General features: G+C 36.3%; 1 protein-coding gene across 1 annotated transcript in view; it reads left to right on the forward strand.

The window, feature by feature from the left end:
- TTC27 (tetratricopeptide repeat domain 27) overlaps window positions 1–24,034 on the forward strand; it is a 127,388-nt gene that overhangs the window by 59,807 nt on the left and 43,547 nt on the right. The window contains exon 10 of the mRNA XM_054822388.1: window positions 11,298–11,411. Coding sequence (XP_054678363.1) covers window positions 11,298–11,411 — 114 coding nt within the window. The remainder of the gene's footprint in view (window positions 1–11,297; window positions 11,412–24,034) is intronic.

Genomic DNA, 24,034 nt, shown 5'->3' on the forward strand with positions numbered 1-24,034 from the left:
AGTAATGGGACTACTGATTCATATTCCTTTCCCTCAATTGCTAGCATACCAACTAGTATAATACTGAAACTGATTAAATCTGTGCAAACACTTACATGTTTCTCAATTTGGTCCTTGCCTTGAGTTAAACTATAGCAGGATGCAAGGTGTACCTTAGGTTTTTTTCACTTTAAAATCTGTGGTCTATAGAGAAAGTCTGGTTTAGAGCATATCTTTTCCACCACCTGGCTGAAACCGCCATTTCAGAGGTGTCTGCAGCCCCATGACAAACTCAAGGGAACCAAATGAGATTTGAGACTGGAAAGTACAATAAAATTATTGAGAATCTGTCTAGAGGATTCATTGGCAATAAGTATCTCAGTTGGGCAACTAACCGATGTGCATAAGCCAGGAACCTAGTTTACTTCACAAAGTCAAGGGAGAGTAAGAGGCTTTCTTAGGGAGCCCCTAAGGTTGATGCCTATTCAAAATGGTCTCTTTAGGGAACCTTCCTGTCATTGCTGCCTGTGTAAAAAGACCCAGGGGGACTAACTTCCAAGCTTTCATGACAGATTTTTTTATTCCTTGAAGTCCTAGGTACTACAGAAATGGCACAAAAACTGGCACAATTTCCAAGGTGACCTAGCATAAATAATTGTGCAGAATCTGTTCTTTGCAAGGTAGATCTCAGAAGGAGTAAGAGTTACTGCTTAAAGCCAGTGCCATGGAGGGGAAATATATTTAGAGTGATAAGCAGGATGGAATATGAGGATTCCTTTGGGTGGATATTATCAAGAGCTACCCATTTGCTACCAAACACTGTTTGAGTGGGGTAAAAAAACCTGTGGAAAATAGAGTTAAAGTGAAATGATAATTAGCCTTCTTGTATACACTAGTGGAATATTTTGTAAGTCTTGTGAGAAGAAAATTTATTCTAGTCTTCCCTTCTAACTTTTGAGTTGGTAAGCCAGCTACTGAGTAACTCTTATATTGTATTTAATGTACCTTCATATGTGATAAATTCCAAATATGATAAATTCCAGAGAGTCAGTCACTTGCAAACTGAGATTAAGTGAGATACTTAAGAACTTTAAATTGCATTTTGGTAAGTGCAATGTGATTGCTGCTATATTGAGTCTAGCATTCATTTCTAAATCAGTCTAGTGTAGTCTAAATAATTAACTGTTTATCTAAGAGGTTTTTAACATCTTTGCATACATTTTGCTTTATAAAGTGTGGACAGACAAAAAGGAAACTTTTAACAACTCTTCATAGCTGCAAATGGGGAAAAAAGGAACTGTCCATTCTGTGTGTACATATATTTAATTTTAAAACTCTCAGAATTACTGGTTTATTTCAAATGCATTCAGTTATCCAAGACTGAAATTATATATGTGAAAGAATCTCATTCAAACACATTGAAGTATAAAAAAAATGCAAAAGTATCAGATAGTATTGTTTTAGCAGTCAAATTCAACAAAAGGTACTCTGTATTTACAGTGATGTAATGTTACAACTCGAGTGCCGAGGCTACCAGACAAGACTAGACAAAGCAAATTTTAAAAATACTGTTCTAATTAAATTAGTCCCTTGATGCAGATCACTGATCATGTTTTGGCCTTGCTCTTGACTTTTTAACACTGAGAGATATTTCTAACGGCTGTGGCGAAGAGCTTTAAGCCCAGCTCTGCTCATGATCAACTAACACCTGTTGCGGTGAAAAGCTATTTTAGTTGTACAGTTCCAGGATTAGTTTTATAGACCAAAATAAACCCTTGTCATACAGTTGAGTGAATAGCTTTAGACTTTGGAAAAAATATGCTGAATGTGTGGTCTAACCCTACTGAAATATATACAGAATATTAAAGCAGTACTGGAAAAGGGCGCTGTGCACATGCTGATGTCTCAGCCAGTGCAGGAAAGTAAATCTTCTCCTCTGTCACTTTAATACCTTCAGGATTTCTGCCTTTCTCTCTGGTTTACCTAACTGACAGTCAGACACAATTAGTTTAAAAAGAAGGTATCATTTAAATCATGATAATTTGAAGAGACCTTAAAAAAAAAAATCACAAGCAATCATATGATGGGACTCTGTAACATGCGATCTTTATGTAACAACTCATTAAAATCAGTGAAAGACCTAATAAAGGAAAACATGTAACTTCTGCTAATGCATGTCATACAGGCTCAAGCATTGCATAATTTTTTGTTTTCTTGTTACAGTCCAAAGGTCTTGGCTTAATACTCTGAAGGTGTCATGTAGAATTTATATTAGGTACTGTTAGGCAAGAAAATGTTTAAGACCTAACCAAGTAATATCACATTTTCCCCATGCAACACTGAGAAATAAATAGTAACACAGGACTTGGAATAATGCCTGAAATATAATTCATTTTAAGTGCATAATATGAGTTGTGGTGTTTGCAAAGAAAATGTAAATTATCCTTGTCTCGATAGTTTTGCCCTAAGACTCTTTGATCAATTAGTAGTTTGTAACTCCAAAGACTTTGCATATAATTGGGTTTTAAAAAAAAATAAATTATAGTTGTTAAAGCCATATGGAAAAAGATGTGATCAGTTGCTAGCTAAAATTACTGTCTGTTTAATAGGAAATAAACAGAAATTTTGAAAACGATTGCTTTTGTGTTGATGTATATACACTTTTAATTTGCAGGACAAGTTGGTAATATTTTGATTTTCCAGTCCAAATCAACCTTAGAGTGACTTTAAGTGTAGGATAGATTTCAGTGTTTAGTGCAAGTGTGAAATGAAACATGCATCCAGCCATATACAGCACAGGTTTTGATAATTGTTAAAACATATCAACAGGGCCTTTGATGTTTGTTTGATGTCTGAGCAATTCTTTTGACATTGAGGAGGAGAAGTGTGTGTGGAGTAGAATACACACTAATGTGAGTATTGCCTCTGTTTAGATCTTTTTTTAAAAAAAAAACTAAAAAGAAAGAGCAATCTACTAAATCTATTGGCTATTCCATGCTAGGAATTAAATTTACTGAATAAATTGCAGACTATCTTTTCTTCTCTGCCTTTCTACCTGCTAACCATAAAATATATCCACTGTCATAAAATTGATGGAAGCCTTGCATTCTCAAGGTATGAAAATACTATTTACCTTGTTTGTATCCCTTATCTTGTTCATGTTGCTCTCTGAGGTCATAAATATGCCAAAGAGGATTAGAATTTGTCAACTTGAAACAAGAATCATCTGAAATTAAATCCTAATGTAATTTTTTTTCTTCTTGGGCCTTAAAAAATAGGAAGGTGTTCATAGCTAATAAAAGGTGACTGGAGATTATACAGCCTTACATTTTCTAATTGCTTGCGCCTAAAACAATCCTAATGTTTCTAGAGATTAACGGTTTATTTATCTGAAGGTTTGCTGTCTTTAACAGATGTCCCCAATTTGTTTTTTCAGATTAGTAGGTCTTATCCAACTATTGACACATGCAATCAAATATCAAATATTTCTTGTGGATAATACTTGGGGAGGTGAGGAATTTATTGGCACTCAAATTACCTCCCTCATTAGTGGTGTAAATTCCAAAATTATTATTTGGGAATGTTGTCTGCTGTGCCAGTGGTTATAGATGACAGAAGCTGCAGTGAGAAGATGATTTGAAATCATTTGCTTCAGCATCCTGTTTGTTTGTTCCCAAGTTAACCACTGTTGTTTGTTCAGAACTATCATGTAGTCATGATGTTTTATATAAATCAAGAATTGTACTGCAGAATCCATTAGTATAACTTCTTATGTACAAGCAGTGAAGTCTGTAGGCTTGAATTCGGAGTATTGTGTTTTGTTGCCACCTTTTCCAATTCACCGTCCAAGAGGAATTTTTATTTTTTATGTCAGGTTATGTTTCAATTTTGAACCTAAAGTCAAGTCATCATGCATTAAGGTGATACTCTTAGAGAAATAGAAAGTATTCTATATAATATATCTATATAAGTATATAGGAACAGGAGTTGTTGCCATCTGAACTTCAGATTATTTAATTACAATAAGCTGATGGTTTATGAAGAGACTAGACAAGCTCCCTTGTTAGTATGAAAAAAACATAACCTCTCTAAAAAGACAGTGTTTAGTCTTTGTCTGGGACGAATTAGATGGGGATTCATGGATACGCATTGTAGTTTAAGGGTTCAATTTTAACACAATTGTATAATAATACATGCAGAGATTTGCATACAGTAAGTATATATCATTATATATAACAGTACAAATGCTATGTAATGATAGAAAGGTTTTGTGTATAATACTACGATGGGAAATAAAACCAGGAAAAATCTTGGGGTAGCATTGAACTGAGGACAATGGTGGATCAAAGACAAAAACCTGTTTATTCCAATCATTATTCAATGCTCTGTAATTTTAAGTGTGTTTTTAATTTTATTGGCAACTTTATCTCTGAGAATACGGAACATGCATACTGTGATAATTATGAAATACGAACTTTAAATATTGATAAATTGAGATAGCAGTTCCTTTAGGTGGTTGCTAAACAACTTTTTGGCATTAAGGTATTTATATTCACCAGAACAGCAGCATTCTGTGCTTAAAAACAATCCTTTGACATATATATTGACATATAATATTTGACATATTACAAGGCTTCAGTGCCGGGTCCTGCACTTCGGTCACAACAACCCCGTGCAACGCTACAGGCTTGGGGAAGAGTGGCTGGAAAGCTGCCTGGCAGAAAAGGACCTGGGGCTGTTGGTTGACAACCAGCTGAACATGAGCTGGCAGCGTGCCCAGGTGGCCAAGAAGGCCAGCAGCATCCTGGCTTGTATCAGCAACAGTGTGGCCAGCAGGAGTAGGGAAGTGATCGTCCCCCTGTACTCCACGTGGTCATGCTGCACTTCGAGTACTGTGTTCAGTTTTGAGCCCCTCACTACAAGAAAGACATTGAGGTGCTGGAGCGTGTCCAGAGAAGGGCAACGAAGCTGGTAAAGGGACTGGAGCACAAGTCTTATGAGGGGCGGCTGAGGGAACTGGTGGTGTTTAGCCTGGAGAAGAGGAGGCTGAGGGGAGACCTTATTGCTCTCTGCAACTTCCTCAAAGGAGGTTGTAGTGAGATGGGTGTTGGTCTCTTCTCCCAAGTAACTAGCGAAAGAACAAGAGGAAATGGCCTCAAGTTGCGTCAGGGGAGATTTAGATTAGATATTAGGAAAAATTTCTTTGTCGAAAGAGTGGTCAGGCATTGGAACAGGCTGCCTAGGGAAGTGGTGGAGTCACCATCCCTGGAGGTGTTCAAAAAACATGTAGACGTGGCACTTCGGGACATGGTTTAGTAGGCATGGTGGTGTTGGGTTGACAGTTGGACTTGATGATCTTAGAGGTCTTTTTCAACCTTAAGATTCTATGATTCTATATTTAAATCAGCATAAACATCAAATACTTCTTGTCCAGTTAAATATGTAGCTTACCTTTTGCCTATTTAGAAAACAGTAATGTATTTTAGTTGTGTATTTATTATATTTTGAGGCTTTCTGTAGGTGGATAGTTATTGTGGTTTCCTCTTAATTTCTGATTACTGAAGGATTAGTAAACTGTTGAGTGTTGTGATAACAATAAAAACACCACCAGCAGGAATTTAAGGTCTGTGAAACCTCAGCATTATGTGTTTGCTGGTGATGATATCTAATCAGATCTTCCTTTGATTCTTATTTATTTTACAATCTTTGGGATGGGCATATACAACAGAAGTGGTATGTATGCTGCATTTGAACAGAGAAGCTATGTGCTCTGTTTCAGCAAACAGGAAATTTTAACATGTTTATACACTAAGCAGAAAAGCAAAAAGTGGTCATATTGACTGGCTTGTTTTGTTGCCATGCCATGGCTCTAACTAGAAATCTAGTATTTCTTTTTATCCTCTTGATATTTATGCTTTTCAGTACCACATAAAAAAAATGCACTGCTATTGGAAACCACTTAGTCACAAACGTACTTTATTTTACCTTACAGAGTTCTAACAGAATTACTGTTTAAAGTTACAAATGCCATTTCAACCAGAAGCTGCCAGTACTCCTGGAAACCATCTGCGTTCAAGCTCAGTTAATAGAGGAGTTGATATTCTAAGGATATTTCTCAAAACTTGTATTTTTTTTGCTTCTCTGTGGACCTTGGCTTGCCTTAATCTTTCTTAGAAAGAAATTAGAAAAAGTTTTCTAAAGTTCATCTAACTACTTCCCAGGGCAACATTTTCTGTGCATATTTTTTTTTTAGAATTGCAAGGAGTATCTTTTATAAAATACTATTCTGTTGAAAATATATAGATTAAATTTAAAGAAACTTTTCCACAATAATGTGGCATCTTTCAGGTTTTTCCATAAACCAATTATTTTTAATTCTATTTCATTTTAACTTTTTTTGTCACCAAGTCAGTGCTAGGAGAAACTTCAAAAAAAATGAAAATTAAACAAATGTCATTTGAATTTGGTTGTTGTTTTTTTTTTTTAAAAAAACTTGCTTTAGTTACACAGAAATTTAAACATCAGATTATTTGGATGAGACCATGGAAAACAAAATCAAATTCTCCCTGATCACATACAATTTTTTTCTCTTGTTTCTTAGGATTGAATTCTATAGAACTTCTTATGTCAAAGATTCCTTTGCTGTATGCTTAAAAACAAATTAAGCATTTGTAAGGTAGCTTTCAATGTTAGTGTCCTTCACCAGAGATTAACAGATATGTCTGCAAAGCAACTGCAAGAAGCAAGAATTTTGCGGGTTCATGCCTCAGTCATATACCTCCAACTAGTCTGGGTTTTTTTGATGTACTCATCTGACTCCTGTGCATAATATAGGATGTTGAAAAGAAGCCACAGTGCGCTCTCATCTTGCAGAGAAGCATACAATGAGTTAGAAGGTTGTCATTTTGCCTTTGGTTACACTGAAGAAATAAGGGTTACATGAATTCATGTAAGTCATCATATAATGATATACTTAGTTATATGAAGCAAGACTAATGATAAATAGACATGAATTAGTCCACATAAGTAATTTGGAAGTCTTAGTTATATGTGGCTTTTTGGAAAAGCAAACAAAAAAGCTGCTGAAATGTATTAAATTGGTAATTAAAAGAAACTAGAAAGGGATTTTTTTTAATTATTTTTTCTAAATCCCTTCCAGTGTTTTTTGTTGTTTGTAACTTAAAATATGTTAGCAAATACCTGAGTGAATCTAAACCAAAGGTCATTTCTTTGGAGTGGATGATGGAGGAACAGAGCAATCCTCAGGGTGCCTCATGCCTGTGCCTTCAAGTAAGTCATTTCACCACATCCTGGCAATTTGACCAATAAGCAGAATATTTTTGGTTCAACGATACACTGATGTGCAAACTCTTGGGAATTCCACAACTGGTTGCAATTAAAAGTGCTCAGAGTTTGAAACTCTACTTTCAAATGGTAGCTCCATCATAGCAATCATAGCTCTTTGCTAGACTACTGAGAGTATCAGTGAGCAAGGTACAAGAATAAAAGAATGGGCTTACTTAAAGCATAGATTTATAATAAAGACAAATCAGAAGATATTCAAATTATTTAGAACTGCAGTTAACAAGGGTCATCTTTACCTGTTCCAGCTTGTCTAGCATGTCTAATAAGCCCTTATAAGCTCTTCCGTTTGGTTTGGGTTGTCGGTTGGACATCTTACAATGTTGTGTAATGCTCCTCTGTGTGTCCCAGCTTTCCCAGGGTTCTTTGGTTAACTTTTATGTTATATCTTGAATACATTACATTCTTGGTTTTAAGCTGCAGGCTGCTTTTTCTGTGTGTAGTTTCCTTAAAACCAAACATTGCAATTTCATAAATAATATACAGATATATTTGCATGTATGATTATGTATGAAATACCAATGGCACAAGCTTCCTTGAAGATTCTTGCTAGCTTGTTCTGAATTTTGTATGGACATTGCAAATTGTCTCTGTTTCTCTAACAGAAAGTTACTAGAGTGATCCGGGACTGCATCACATCTAGGTTAAATTCTGAGTAATGATGAGGCTGAATCATTTGTTAGTGGTACCTGAGAGTTAGCCTGTGTTTGGCAGAACTCATATGGCTGGGTTTGATCTGGGTGTCGTTAGTAACGTGCACTTGTCTCACAATTCAGCTATTACTTGCCGTTTTGTTCTTGCGTAGTAATGAGGATATTACAAAGGTATTGTAGAATAACATACTGCTTTGTTATTAAGACTTTGAGGATCATGTTGTTTCATTCCAATGTCATAGAAGGATGATACATTGAATGAAATATTCTGGTTTGTGTAATATTTTGATGATCACCTTTTTACACTTCGATATGATAGGAGAGGATGATATAAAGGGTTCTTGTTTATAGGAAAAAATGTGGGGAAGAACTGGAGAAATTAGTTTTCCCATGTGAAAACATTCCATTCAGTGCAGAAAATGTTGCATAACCTTATTTTCTTTCCTTTCTTCTCACCCCATCTAATTTTCCTGGTTTTCTTTTTCTGTATTTTATTGTTCTTTCCCTAAAGTAAGAGCAAAGATGACTTGTGAAGCTTCTCAATAGTGTTTTTGTTTAGAATTATTTTGTTACTTTTCTTAGCTGCCTTTGATACAGTACAATAAACTTTCAAATATGTAGACAAAACTTGCATTATCTTGATCTAGTTTTTGCTGGTTTTCAGATCTTTTATTTTAACCTATAGTCTAATTAATAGAGTCTAGATTTAGCTTCATGTGAAAATATAAAGCTTTGGGGTTTACAAGAAAATTATTATCTGGAATATGTTGAGATTTTGGGTAGAAGATTAAAGATAGCTCAATAGTTATGGATACATGTTCTGAAATTACTCTTTACATCCCTTAAATATAAACATTTGTGCCCTTTATACATGTATTATTTTGTATCAGTGGTACTTTAAACATTACAATTAGGCAATGAAAAGATGAGCGTTTGAATTCTGGCACAGGACTGAGCTCAGTGCAAGTGTAAAAGTACAATTGTTTCTTAACTGAAAAATAGGCCTGCTTCTCATTGTCCTATGCAGCTGCAGTGGGTTTTTTTGTATCAAGAAAACTCTTGGAGAATCTAAACTTTTCTTATGTAATTGTACAGCAGGTATACCTTACATTTTGTTTTATGAATACCTTTAAAAAGCAGGGTTGTTATTCAAGATAAGACTGTCATTGCTCTTGCTGAGAAGGGAAACGTAATTGTCTCTGCCTCTCTTCCACCCTGTTTCTCTTTGCTTCTCCTCCCTCCCCATATGACTTTATACACAGCTCATACAGCATGATTGCTTAAATCAGTGCCTAGACAGAGGTGTTGGAGGTACGTATACACAGAAGCAGAGGAGAGGCTTTCCTGAGCTGCTGGTTCTCTTGCAGAGCTGGAAGGTGTGGGCACAGAGGCTCGGTGCTATGCCCTGCTTCTGCAAGTTGCTAAGGTGAACCGGAGTGATGGGACAAGTACTCTGCTGCTGAACAAGGGCTATAATGGGACCTGAAAATATCTTTAGGAGTATTATTAGTCAAGCCCTTTAGTTTTCATTATTGTTTTGAGAGATGTTGTGTTCATTTGAAAAAGAAATACTAATATCTACCACCATGTAAGCAGAAAAAGAATTCCCTTTAAGTAAAAAATGAAATGACAGAATACCAATAGTGGAGAAAATGGGGGAAAGGGTCACCTCTCTCACAAAAGCAGTTTTTGAGCTAGCATTGTTCCAGTGTTTGCCTAACAATCCTTAAGGGTTTTTTTCCTAGCAACCACCTGGAATGGCTACAGAAGAATAAATTCAGAAACCAGGGTCCTCTGTCAGGAATGTCTTGCTTGTGTCCTGTAGTGGAGGGTTTGTCTTGAGACCAAACAAAAATAGGTAGTAGACTGAACTTCCCGTGATGAGACAGGACAGAGATGTACTGATAAGGATTAATTTGTAAAAGGGCATTTGAAAGTATACAGAATATAGAACGCTGCAGTTGCATTTCCCTAATACTTCCAGATCCTCAGCATATAGAGGACGGTATAGAAGCCTTTGGGTACTTTGTAATGTAATACTGAGTAGAAGTCATGAAAGGAGCAGTGCAGAGATTGTTGGGCACAAGAGGGAGGATCAGCTGATGTTGAAGTGTTCGGTGGCTGTACATGCACTCATACTACTTTCATTTATGCTTTCGTTTGCTGTCGCCTCTCTACCCATTGTAGTTTTGCTCGGAGAGAATTTGTTTTAGCTTGTTTCTTTCTGTTTCCTTTCCTGTGAAAACAATAGGGAAAAGAAAAATAGATAGATTGCAATATGACAGAACTTTGTCAGACATTTCACACAAACCACCAGCAAAGTATACTTTATAATGCTTTGGGAGATCTTCGACAGGAAAGAATAAAACCACTGGGGCTTTTTCTCCAGTCTACAAATACCTGTAGACAATTTTTTTTTCTCAGAGAAGCTGGATCATATTTGTAGAGTCAATAAAATTAGCAACGAAGTTTTCCTGCTGTCTCCCTTTTCAAAGTGAATATCTAACAGAAAAATCGTATACTGTGTCTGAAACCATACTGGAAAGAATCCAGGCAGTCTGTACATCATTAAGGGATATCAAAGTTTTATTGGCTACATATCTCCTATTTCCTAAAAATCAGTGGTTGAACACTGGCACCAAATTCCTGGCATCAGGGCAGGGTGTTCCAAGTGATGACCTACCATATCTTTAGGAAAGCTTTTTACCTAGATTATTCTGTATTCCCTCTACGTCTACTACACATCAAAAATTCTTGCTGTTATTCTCAAGTCATGGCAAATTCTAAATTAATTAATATTCTTCAGATTCTTAGCAATTTCAGCCTATTTAATGTGGAGGTACTGTTAATGCAGGCATCGGAGCACCTTGCATATGAAGAAGGGCAAAGAGATAACTGGTTTTGTTCAGCCTTAGGAAGCAGGATCCCTGCTGCTGTCTACAACTATCCAGTTTGCAGGTGTGGAGAAGGCTGAGCCAGACTGCTCAGTATCAATTCTTTATTTTTCTCTCATTCTGAGTAGCCATTTTAATTTGTGCAGTTTGCTGTATGCACCATATGGGTGCACATACACACAGTGCTGCAGTAGCTGAGAAGGAGAAAATAGTTTTGATGGCCACCTTTATATTGAAAATAGAGTAAGGTAATCTGTACAGCCTTCAATTCATCAAATAAGTGCTATAACCATATATTTGACTTTCAGAATAGGAAACAGCATTCATGCTTGAGAACACTGTTTAAAATTTTACTGTCTTCAGTGTCTTTTACAATGAATTAATGAAAAAATGTTCTTTTTCTCTGCAGTGCTTGCTCTCTCAGCCAAAGTTCTGGGCCATTCAGACGTCAGCCTTACTCCTTCGGACCAAGCTTGAGAAAGGAAGTACTCGCAGAGTGGAACGGGCAATGAAGCAGACTCAGGTAAGAAGTCTGAGCTGCCTTATTATAAATAGGGGTCCTTTATATATCAAATGAAACAGGCAGGAATTAGGAGCTTCTGCAGTTCCTTTCTGCAAATTATACAAAGATAATTTTCTAATTATGTCTCTAACTTAGATGCATAAACCACAAATCCTTCTATGTCTGCCAGTCTTGAGATAAACTCTTAAATGTACAAGTAATAAATGGTCACTTTCTTTCAAAAACATGACAAGTTTTTGAAGATTGAAATTAAAATCTGTTTTCTTACCTCTAGTTTCTGACTTCTGATCTGATGAGCTTTTTATGTAGAAGTTCGTGAATGTAAAGCTGCCGCTGCTATCATATTTGTAATAGTATTTTACTCAAGTAAATCATCAGTGGAAAACATTGATATTTGTAAACAGTCATTGCTGTTCTGAGAACAAGAAAACACATTTCTGAATAAAGCAGCACTTTTGATTTACCATTTTTGATGTGATACTTACTGATTAGTATTTTTGTTTGAGGCAGTGATTAAATAATCTTGCTCCAAACAGAGATCAGTTGTCAAATACAAAAAAGAAATTTTAAAATTCTGAAATATTAGCTAATAGGATTTATTTAGAAAATATTTTTTCAAAAGAAGGTCTGTAGGCTATAGGCTATATAAAGATATTTTTTCCTTTCATACTAGAGTCATCTTTATGCTGTTAAGTCTTCTTGTCACACATGAATAGCAGGCATTTCTGTATGTCCATCAGGCAGCAATCCTTCTGACTAAAACAGCGAGGCATGTATAAAACTTACTATTATGGTGCTGTGTAATTAAATCCTGAAAAGCTGATGTTTTATTTACAATCATTATTGATGCATGGATCTTTGAAGGAGCGCAGCTTGGATGTGCTGCTGCATTTTTCTTTTGCTGAGGAGGACATAGAGTTGCCAGAGTGGCATTTCCTGGGGTCAGGAGAGTGTCAAGGAAGTCAGGATTCCAGGTCTGGGAGATGCAGCATCTGATGGCATTTGCAAAGTGATTTTAGGATCCTTGATGCCCTAAGCCATAAAACAGTTGGAGTGGCTCCAACATTTTTGTCTAGCTTGATTAAACCTGAGTACTGGAAATTGTTTTACTATACAGTTTGACCGTCCCACGATGGAAATCTTCATGAAGGGTTTATCATTGCAAGTACGTTTATCTGACTTCATCATGTGCTGCAACTGCAGTAATATGAAGGATTTGATCAGTATGCACTGCGAGATTTTGGGAGGTGACTTCACAGTAGACACAGAATCTGTGGTTTTAAATATTATCTTTCATCTTAGTATGTTTATGTCTTCTTTCATTAAGTTTTCTAGACATTTGAATATAATTACATATTTGTGTTGATTTGATATGGTATCAAGCTCAGTTTCCAAAAATAGTTCAAAGTTGTTTAAGGATTGATGTGTGCTGAATTAATCAAATAACTTGAATAACTTTCCATTTAAGGTTTTCATTCCTGAGTTCCATCAGATGAGAATTTTTTAATATCATGGTTTCTAGCAGTTCTAAGAAGGAATCAGAAAACATAGGGTGAATGATGTTTTCATACATAACACAAGAGGTTTTGATATATCATCTTCATGGAGATGGAAAGGAGCTAGCAAGTTCTGCAGCTATTTATCAGTAGAAAATGGCTTTAGAAGCCATAGAATTTTCATACAAATGGTTTTTGTGGGGTTTGTTTGTTTTACAATTTCAAGTTTACTAGTTCAGATTGCTATAGAAAGATTAGATACTGAAGATTAAGGGAGGAGGTGGGTGTAAATATGACTAGATTCCCTCCTTTTGTTTGCAATATCAATTTTTTTAAGTAATTATAAAAATTCTTGTAAGACAGCTTGAATAAGAAGTTGTAAATTAAATACTCTAAGTTACTTACTTTAGGGTTGTCAGAAGAGTGTATGACCCGTTACAGGCTCTGACTTACTGATGCTGGAACTCTCCTGTCCTCTTCTAGTGTAACTCTCCTTCCTTTCCCCATTTCCACCCTTACCTGCTGCTGTGCTGGGTCTGCAAATCCTTCTAACCAGCTGATAAGCACCTTTTTAGATTAATATCACTGTGCAGCCTTATGCTGCTTTTCAGCCTTAAAGCAAGCTAGGCTATGTTGTTGGTTTGTCAGAGAAAGCATTTTTTGGCTACCTTTTTTTGTGGGCTTGGCTATGTTTGTTTAACTTATTCTAATTACTTGAAAATAATTGCAGCTATTTTTGAAATGAGGGTATATTGGTTGAATTTAGCTGCCACGCTCCAAGTATTAAATATATTCCTACTTTACATTAAACAGTCTTTATGAAATGATTTTGTAAGTATTTTTTTCGAATTGGAAAGCTTCAAAAACAATTGGAGAATGATCATTTTCAAAACCTTTTTCTGATTACTTTGAAAATCTGAACTACAGATAATGTAGTCTTTGGAACAGGTTTTAAAATGATCATTCTGGGTACTCTGGAACATACTTCAGCTAGTAGCTAACTGGAAGTGAGGAGGAGAGATTTTTTTTCTTAACTTTTTCTGGATGCGACTGGTTGTCTCTGTCCAGTTTTTGCCTAAATGATGTTTGGATCCAGAAAAATAAGGTTAAAGATTTTTAAAGCCAGTACTTTTTTCAACCATTTTTCTAAGAAAAGGAAACAGTATTTGAGAGCTAAAACAGCTATTTTACATTCCACTAGAATATTTAATCATGACCAGTATAACATATATTGAAGTCCGGATCAAGGTATTGCCAACCAAAATGTGTCTCTGGATACAGTATGATTTTTTTAAGGCTGGGTGTTTGGGTTTTTTCCGTATGGATGTAGGTGAGGAAGGGTGAGAAGTGCTAGGGTGGAAAGGAGAGTGGGGGAGGGAAAAAACAGGAAAAGACAGGTAGTTTTTTGATAAATCCCCCTCCACATAACCAGAAACCTGCCATTTCTACATCAGTTTTGGGATCTTCACCTACCTTCTATTGTAAGAAAGTAATTCAGAAACTATTAATAGTGGAAAATGTGTTGGAATAAGCTGTTAAACCACAAATTACTGCTGAAAGTGCAGCCAGAGCTCAAGTAATAGGATGAGGGGAGAAAAAAGGAATTTTGAGTGGTCTAGGAGCTAGGAAAAAAGAGAAAAGGGAGAGGTGAATTAAGAAAAACAAACAAACCGGTTTAAAGCACATAAAGGATAGCATCCCACTGTAGTTTCTTGATATATGAAATAAGTGTACTCTTCCATTTCAGTGGCTTCTAAAATATTTTTAAGAATGAAGCAAAATGAATGAATATGCTTTGTACAAACGCGTTGTACAAAGGATGGTGGGGTAGAAGCGAGACCATCGTTACTGCTGGATTATGCTGGCAGCGAAAGACGTGAAGCTGCCCTGTGCCTGGTACACCAGTAGCCTGCTCGGCTTTATCCTACTGGGACTCGTTACAGCTGCTTTCCTGCAGCTTGATCTGTGCGCTTACGCTGGCTACCTCTAACACTTGCAGCTTTTATCAGCTTGTTATGTGCCCCCTTTCTGATTGTATTTTCTGCTGCTCCCCGCACCTGGTGATAGCATGCCTGTAAGCTAATCGCTTGGTTTTTCGAACAGGCAGTACGACATACGTGGTATTTCATGCAGTTCTCGCTTGCTTGCTTTTCTTGGCAGCAAAGGAATTTGCCTGTTAGGGGGAGAGAAATGTGTCTTGAAATGGTGTTTTTAATAAGACTTTGGGAGAGCTGGGAGCAGACTAGCAATATTATAGGCTAATCATTATGTCAAAGATTGAAAGGTCACATGAGATCTTGTTTTATATCCTTAGTCATACGCAGATGCATGTGGTTGGGAATTCTGTGTCAACTGCCCTGTAATTTTCACTTAAATAATACTTCAGAGTGTCATTTTCTCCAGCAACTAATGTTTTTCTGTGTGTATGAAAAAGGGAAATATTTTGTTGTTGTTGTTTAAATTGTTCTTACTATAGAAACTTGCTAGTTGGTGTTCAGTTCTTTCAAATCTGAAAAGAGGTTTTGTACATCTGTAGAAAGAAAAGGCTGGTATAGATCTAACAGAACTGGTGTCTTGAGCTCTATGAGCCTGAATGCACCTTTGCTGTTTCATTATTTTTGCATTGATGGTCTTTAAATGGTTATGCAAGAAAGTTATGTCATTTATCATAGACATGTATCATTTTTATTTTCAAAACTAAACTGTCACCGCCTTGCCAACTTGCTCCCTGTGCTTTGCTTTATTTGGCGGTTGTTCTACATTGGACAAATTCAACGTTTGAAGGAAGAGTTCAAAAAGGACAGGGGAGCAGTCTTCCTCCCACTAGGCTGATCTAGAGAGGTTTGAGGCTAACAGATTCTTCCCGCTTCTTTTGCTTCTCAAATCATATGTCTTTCTGATCAGGCCTCTCAAGACCATGGTTGGAGCAATATAGAGAGACTTTTAGTATGACCAAGGGAGTGACAGCAATTGTCTGTTCAGCTAAACTGTTAGACCACTCTACTAGGAGTTCCTATTCTTTAATCCTCTCTTGTACCCTAGGAGTACACTAAATAAGATTGTAACAGTTGCTTTTAGTTGTGTATGGAATGGGAGAGGGGAGGAAGGAGGAGAAAAATTAATCTCTAATAAATTTGTTTCACATGAAGTTGCAAGTTTTAACAGAATGTTACTGGGATCTGTGAGATGCACTTGTGAGCTGAGAGATTTAACTCACTTCCTTCAGGAGGGTAATAAGTGAAAGACAGACGTCTTCTATCCTGTAGAGATTCTGCACTGATATCCCAATAGTTCTCAACTATTATGAATTGCATTTATTATTAGAACACATGTTCCAAAAAAGGTGTAAAAAGAGGAGAAAAGCCAGGTGTCTTATAAAACCTTTCCTTAATGAATTCTACGCAAGATCACAAGGTCTCCAGAAACATAGAAATAAACCTTATTACTTCAGAAAGCAATCACAAGAGTGACCTCCTGGTGATAGTTAGGATTTCAGTCTCAAGACACACACATTTCCAGAATGTATTTCATTTGGCTTAAGCAGACAACAGATTTGACAGAAGATGTTACACGACACAAGTGATTCTGGGGATACACTGAACTTATTAGCACACTTCAAAATAATTAACATGGTGGTGCTTGGCTCCCTCTGTTTTTCTTCCACTATGCAATTATGGGTTTTGTTGGGAAAATAAAAATCAGAGATCCAGTCTGCCAAGAGGTATTCAGGAATAACTGAAGTGTTTTTATACCACTGGCAAAAATACAGAATAATTTTCCAGGTAATGATTTCTGCCTAGAAGTTTTCTACTGCACTGTTGTATTTGCCAGTTTGGATCAGCACTATAGATGGTGTGGGGAAAAGAATGAAACCATTCTTTCTGTGCTAAAGTTTATTCATATTTTCTCAGTTAGTACTTTTAAAGTACAAACCTTTGTGCTCATTTGAGAATTATGTTCAATACCTGAGCTGTCCCACTTCTCATGTCAGTGCGCTTTCTAAAAGCAGCCAAAAATACTAAGCCTCCCATTTTTTCCAAATGTTTCCCATTGAATCTTATCAACAAATTCCAGGACATGACATTCACATGTCTCTGCCTAAGCTTTGTCCTGGAAGGTAAAAGCATTATAATCTGGACTTCAATGAACTAAACAATTAAAATAATTAAGTTCCGCATGTAATCAGATCAGATGCAAGGCTTGGAGGACACACTATTCCTGCCTATTGCTAATTGAATAGATGAAGCCTTATAGCTGTATGTCATCAATATTATTGCAAATCTGGAGATAGGTATCCCAAGGTGAGCTAACAAACATGTTCTGAAGTAGCTCAGTACTGGTAGACAGATTTTTTTTGACTCTCACTGTCCAATGCATATGCCAGGTACTACAAACCAGACTCTCCCTTATCTGTTAAGGCAGTTGTCTGTTCCTCCTATATTGTAATTAAACTCTAATTTAACAGTGATAGCTTTTCTACTTTTTATTTCTTTCTCCATCCTTGTCCTTACTTCCTCCTTTATTGAAAAACAGAAAGCAAAGCTGATGCACAAAGTCATTGAATCTATTTTTCAGCATTGACTGCAGTTGTGCCTTCCCCCTGAGCAAGCTGATTTGAGAACTATAAAAGCAGTGTAACCACAACAGTTTGGAACTTAATGCAGGCTTACTATTTTGAAATGTATGCAATTCCTCTGTGGGTTTTGTACCCTGTGTGAAGTGTTTTATAACTACTGTTCACCAATGATAGTATCAAAACTAACTAGCTACAAACAGGGGACTTGCATCTATACAAGATGCAGTTGTCCTCCATGCCTGAATCTCCACACATAGGATTGCATGAGATGTGTCTACTGGTTTAGGGCAGATGTATGCAGCTATATTGAGCTGTGACAAAAATGATGAGTCATCTGATAGGGAGGGGGGAACCTTCAATGCAGATCTCTTTGGGAGAGAGACTATGACTTCCTCTCCTCTTCCAGAGTTGTATAAAGACACAGGTTAAAGCTAAGGTCAGCCAGATTTATTTGGCATTTGAGAGTGCAGAGTGAGAGAGAGACTATGATGCTGCACTGCAAACAAAGCTGCAAGCATACCGAAAAGGGGGCAGGATGCATGTATGGAAATGGGGATGTTCTTTCCCAAAACACCAAATGATCTAGCCTCTATTTGAACTAATTTTAAATGTAGTGTTGTCATGGTGAATTGATGGATTATATCAGTATTCTTGCTTTGGAACAGAAAATGAGTGGTCTGCTTTTAAATCCATCCTTCACAAGTAAGCTTGTAAATCTAGCTGCTTCTAGAGACTTTAGGGGAAGTTCTGCATAACTGACAGGTGAAACAGCTTTTTCTTTGAAAACAAACATTCAAGAGGGTACGCTTGCTTGATAAGGATAATGTAATAACTATAAAATTATATTTCAAATAAGTAACATTAAAATAAGTAAAAAATAAATGTAGATGGCATAAAGATAAAAAAAAATACAGCTAGTACTTTTCTGAAGATTTTGTGTCTTCTGTATGTGGATTTGTCCTGAGGCTTCAGTCATTTACAGGCTTTATTGAAACCTATATCCTAAGCACTGGCACTCAGTAACTTTGGGCTCAATATTTGTCAGGAACAGTAAGCTCATCGTTTTGAAAGTCACTAATGCTGGTGCGCTATTAGAGGCCTCATTTGTTTTACCATGCTTCTTTAGGTGGTAGTGTTTGACTACAGCAAAACATTCCAAATGGCAATTGCATAGGAGATGCTCTAAATTGCCTGGTATACTGCTTGGCGCTCAGTTTCAAATGAAAAGGAAGTATTACGTCAGACATTCATGAATCCAGTTATCTTCTACTTATGACCTTGACCTCTTTTGTGCTAATTTTGATATTGAAATGCTTTATGTTTCATTTGGGATTGTTGGACTCATTTCCTCTTGTGTGCTTTCCTTCCCCACCCAGCTGCAAAAGCCCTATTATAAAGAAATTGAAGCTTTTTTTAGTAAAACGACACCGAAAACCTAAGTGAATATTTGTTTCTTAGTTGACTAGTATTGTTTTCAAAGTGAAATACACATTTGCAGGGCCTAATATAACAAAAATGTTCACATTAAGAATCTACTACATGACTCATTTTAGAAAAAATAGACATGCACCATTCCAGCACCCTAATCAATAACTTCTGCCCCAGCATACTTCCCCTTACAACTATCAGCATCATCTTGCATCTTAAAAGTTCACCTGGAGTTATGCAAAAAGTAGGTCTTAGGGGTAGTCTAGTACTTCAAGTTCTTTTGTGTAGATGCCTTACAGATTTTTGGCCTTCCTGTTTTCCTGCCATCAAAGTGATTGTGTAGGTGAAACCAGTACCTTAAAATCAAGAGGTAGTCTCTTCCTGAATAATTTTGAAATTTGAAGTCATTACAATGTGAATAACTTTGGATTATGATCTTGCTTAAACATGTAGGGGATACTTAGGGAATAAGTTTAAAGTGAAGAATTAATTTGTTTGCCTGAGAACAAGGTAGTAATGGAGTGGGGAAGAATGAATTACCAGAATATCACAAAGAAAAAGGGCCGGGAAATGTTGTATAAACAGTACCTTTCTAGTTTTCCACCATGTCAAGTAGAAAAAAGAAACAACTTTAACTGGTACACCAGAGAATTAGACTGAAAAACCTCATAGATAAAGGCCTACTAAAGGTAGTCAGTAAAACAAGTGTAATTTTTAGAAATGCTCACTTTCTGAAATAAGTTTAAGAACAAGTGATAAATCTATTTTTTTATAAAATAGGAAGTGAAGAATAATTGTTTAAAATTGGTAATTTAGCTGAATTGTTTAATGCTGAATACTTAAAAATGTTAATATCTTTATACATTCAATATCTCTGTTAATGATGCAGTCACTACCGGTAGAACAATGAAGTTTAAAAGTCCAAGTGATAACGCAGTTATGACATAAGCCAGGGTAGAGAAAAACGGGTACACTGATTAATGTGTAGATATTTTATTACAAAATTTTTTAAACCTACACTTATAATCAGTAATCTAAATTAATATACTGGCAAGGACATGTTTTGATGCTGAGGTTTAAAGACAATTGGATGGATGATCAAGTGAAAATCATTGGCGCAGTACCTGGAATGAGAGTATGTTGAAGTGGTAAACCAGCCTTCAACAGCTGCCACGCAGGTGCAAAGGCGTGTTTTCTTTCATAGGCCAATACCTAGTTTAATCAGAGTTGAGAAACTCCTTGGGAGCTGATAAGACAAGAAGGCGTGTTTTTATTGTTTGCTTTATAAAATTAGGCCTGAAACACGGAGATGTCCTAATTTTAATGTCTTGTAAAACAGTGTAATCGGAACCTATGTGTTTCTAAGATATCTGTAAGAAAGGAGCAAATTGTAAATGCAGAACACATTTTAAATAGTTGTCTTTCTGGTTTCAAGGTCTATAATTTTATTTAATTGATATAATAATGTACATTTGCTATATTTGCTAATCGCACTTCCATTTCCTTCTATTAAAAATACAGAAACTATTTACTCCATAAAATGGCTTTTTAAGAGCCAAATTAAGACAGAATGGATTTTGCATTCTTTTCAGATTTTAATAGTTTTCAAGAACAATAAGAACATATGCAGAGCAAATATAAAATGCTCTGATGATGATAGTTTTGCAGTTTTAATTCAGTAGTGGTGATGAGTTTATTACAGGTAAGCAATTAAAACAGTTAAATAAAATAAAGCAGTTCTCTTTGTCCTTCCACAGTTTTCTCTGAGGAATATACTGCCAATCTTCCCCTGCAAAGCCTGCCAAATGAGTTTTTCTGCATGACAAGAAGGCACTAAGTGCGTAGGTTATTGTAGTTGAAGAAGTTCCAGGGCCATGGTGAACTGTCCCCGTACTACCTACTGTAGTAGATAGGGCCTTCTTATTTAGTGAAATGAAGCTAAGATGTGCAAAAGCAGTTGCTGGGAAATAGTACAATAACAATGAGACAAATCTTATTGATAGAAGTGTTTGTGTCTGTGTGTTTTTTAACAGTTTGAAAGTGATCCAGCATTGTTCTGAAAAATTCTGCCATTAGAAGATATTTAGTGCTGCTTTAACCATTGCAGGAAATGAGAGACTGGAGACTGATTTTAGTTTTAAAAGTATTTAAAGTGAAAGAACATGAAAATAGTGGGGCTCTAATACTTGCAAAAGTTGGAATAGGTAATAAGTCAAAGCCAACTTAGTAAATCCCAATAATTAGTGGTCCTTGCTTTTGTCCTTATATACTCACTCAATAAAGAATAAACAGTCTGTCAGTAAGGCTTTTCTTTTCTCCTGAGACAAAAAAAATATTTTACCTCCTCAAGTCAGCATACAAGCTGTGATTTTAATAGAAGCCAATGCATTTATTGTCAAAGCAGATTTTCAGTGGGAAGTCTGATAGAAGCTGAAAAGAATTACTCTCAAATTTTGAAGGAGAGGCAAGAAAGTGGTTGTATACCCAAATCAGGGTAGAGTCTGAAGACATGACATTGGAAGCATTTTACTTTTATCATGTAGGTCAACACCAGGGATAATCAAGGAATATGTTTTAGGCAATTTGTGTCTTGAACGCTGGTTAAGAGTAAGATTTCAGCAGATCAGTTTCTGCAACAAAACTGGTGAATTATGAGACATGGAGATTTGTAATCATTGACCTAGAGAGTATGGATTCACAGAAAGTGGGATGAAGGAAATTGTAAAAAGGTCACTAAACTGGTGACAAATCTTTGTGAGATAAATTTAGAAAGAGTGAAGAAAAGTAATGGTTGTGGAAAAGATAAAATAGAAAAGAATGGGCTATTGCGTAATTAATGAAGGAAAATACTATTTTTCTTTTTTTAGATTAAAAGATTGTATCATTTACAAAAATGAGAACTAATTCCAAAAATGAAAATGTTCATACTTTGAAATCAGTTTGTAACTGTGATGCTGTGGTAAGGAGCGAGAACTGCTTTTTCTGATTTTTCCATCATGCCAAGGGCCTAGCTCTCCAGTAAGTTACAGGGAGGCTTGGATTATTAAAAAGATATTTAATATGGTAATGATACGTGGTTTCTAAATGTTCAGAGGTAGGAAATTTTGGGACTCTAGTATGTAAAAAATCAGTTGATTGGAAACTATTGTACTGGAGACAAACTTTGCAATAGTGTGGGCTCTCTAACCAGAGAACTGTTTGCTGGCCTAACTCAACTCATTTAGTTCCTGTTCCAGTTATAGTTATGAATTGAGGAATATATTTGGCTTCTGAACTTTCCAAACTGATTTAAGGATCATTGATTCAAATAATCATTTGGATCAGTATATGGAGAGTTCTATGATGATATGATATTGGCTCTTTTCAATATTTCCATTTGTTTTTGCAGTTACCCAGTTTCTTCACAGTATTCCTGTCTGTCTGAATATTGTAAATTATAGCACTGTGGTTTTGTGATAAGACTTGGGTGTTTTAACAGATGTGGAGATGTTTTTGTAAGCAATATGACCTACCATGTCTGAACTAGATTTTAAACGACATAAATATTATTGTTTGTAGCTGTTACGCACATTGCTGTGCTATACCTGCCCATTTTTCCACATGTAAATCTGTGCAGACATTGAAGTTGCCTAGAAATAGAATCATGCAGTAAATGATTCTACTGCAGAACACTTCATCTCCTGCTTTATTCCATTTTCCCCTGTGTAAAATGCATGCAAACAAAGGTCATTAATAATGTTGCAAGTTCAGACACTTAAAAGTTATAAAATGCCAAGTTATAGTGCAATCTTTAAACTATTTCAGGAGCTCTCAAGCTGCACTTTGGCAGGACAATTCCTCTGGTCTGAAATCTGCTGCCTTCCCTCTAGTTCTCCGCTGAAGGTGTAGGCTGAGGGTTGGATGAATGGCCAGAAGCCCAGCAGACTCCTGGCCTCTCACATTCTCTCCCCTGGACAAAATGGTAGCAGGAAGTAGGCAGTGGCTGACGAAAATTAATCATTTAGGAGGAATTGATTTGTCTGTCAGTCCTCTCCCTCTGGCCCAGGTTAGAATATCTCAAGTAAAAGAGGGCAGCTGAAAGCAAAGTGCATCTGTTCTTCTGGCAGCAGTGTGCTCCCTCCTCCTGAAGATCTGCAAGAAAATTGCCTCCAGTGCAAGACTGGTACCATTAGAACTTGCAGCTGATTATCCTCATTTAAGTAATTGAAGGCTATTAACAGATTAAAGGGTGTACGTGTTACACTGTCATTTTGTTTCTACAGTCCATGGGTTTGTTGGGCAAGGTTTTTAGTATCCCGAGTCCATGTTTAGTTGTAGTTGCTCTTCTGTGAAGCAGCAGCAGATCTGTTGTTGTCCAGTCTCTGTCCCTCAACCTGTTTGGTGCGACTGACCAGCACAGACCATAAAACTCCATTCAGCTGAATACAAATTTTATTTTTGGTTTGGTTTCTTAATTGGTTGTGTACCGGACACAATATTGCTATATGATTGAGAAAATAATTGTATTTTTGTCAATTCCTTCCTTTTTGATAAAGAAGAACTGAGTCTTCAGGGCAGCTTGATGAGCTTCTATTTGAATATGTCATACAGTCAGGCATGGAATATTTAGTGTGTTTTCATTTTTACTGGAAAACGAACTGATTTCAAGCCAATTGTTGCTGACGATGCTTATTTTCCTCTTTGGTGAGCAGATCAATCATTAACAGAGAATGATAGGGAGTTTGTTTGTTTTTCCCTGATGTATAGAGACCTTTCCAGGAACATGTGAAGAACGGGATTGGATGTGTTTCAAGAAAATACATATATTGAAAACAGACGACTTTATATGTGATTGCCTTTCTTTGGGATAGCTAAAGTTTAAACACTTTGCCTGTGTGTCATATTTCTAATGTACTTACCATCATATACTCTATGGTTGCTGGGTCAGGCTCAGCTACTGGAAGAATGTGTATTTCCTGCCAAGTAATTTTTCAACAGAAACTACTGGGTATCAGTCAAGGTTTCACTCTATAGGGAAGTTATTCTTAGGAAAGAGTTTGTTGGTTTGGTTTGGGTTTTTTTGTAAGAAGGGAAAACAATAGGTGTCCCAAGATGTTATCTGAGACGTTCTGATCAAATTCAGG

The sequence above is a fragment of the Grus americana genome, chromosome 3, assembly GCF_028858705.1.
Source record: "Grus americana isolate bGruAme1 chromosome 3, bGruAme1.mat, whole genome shotgun sequence".
NCBI classification, from domain to species: Eukaryota; Metazoa; Chordata; class Aves; order Gruiformes; family Gruidae; genus Grus; species Grus americana.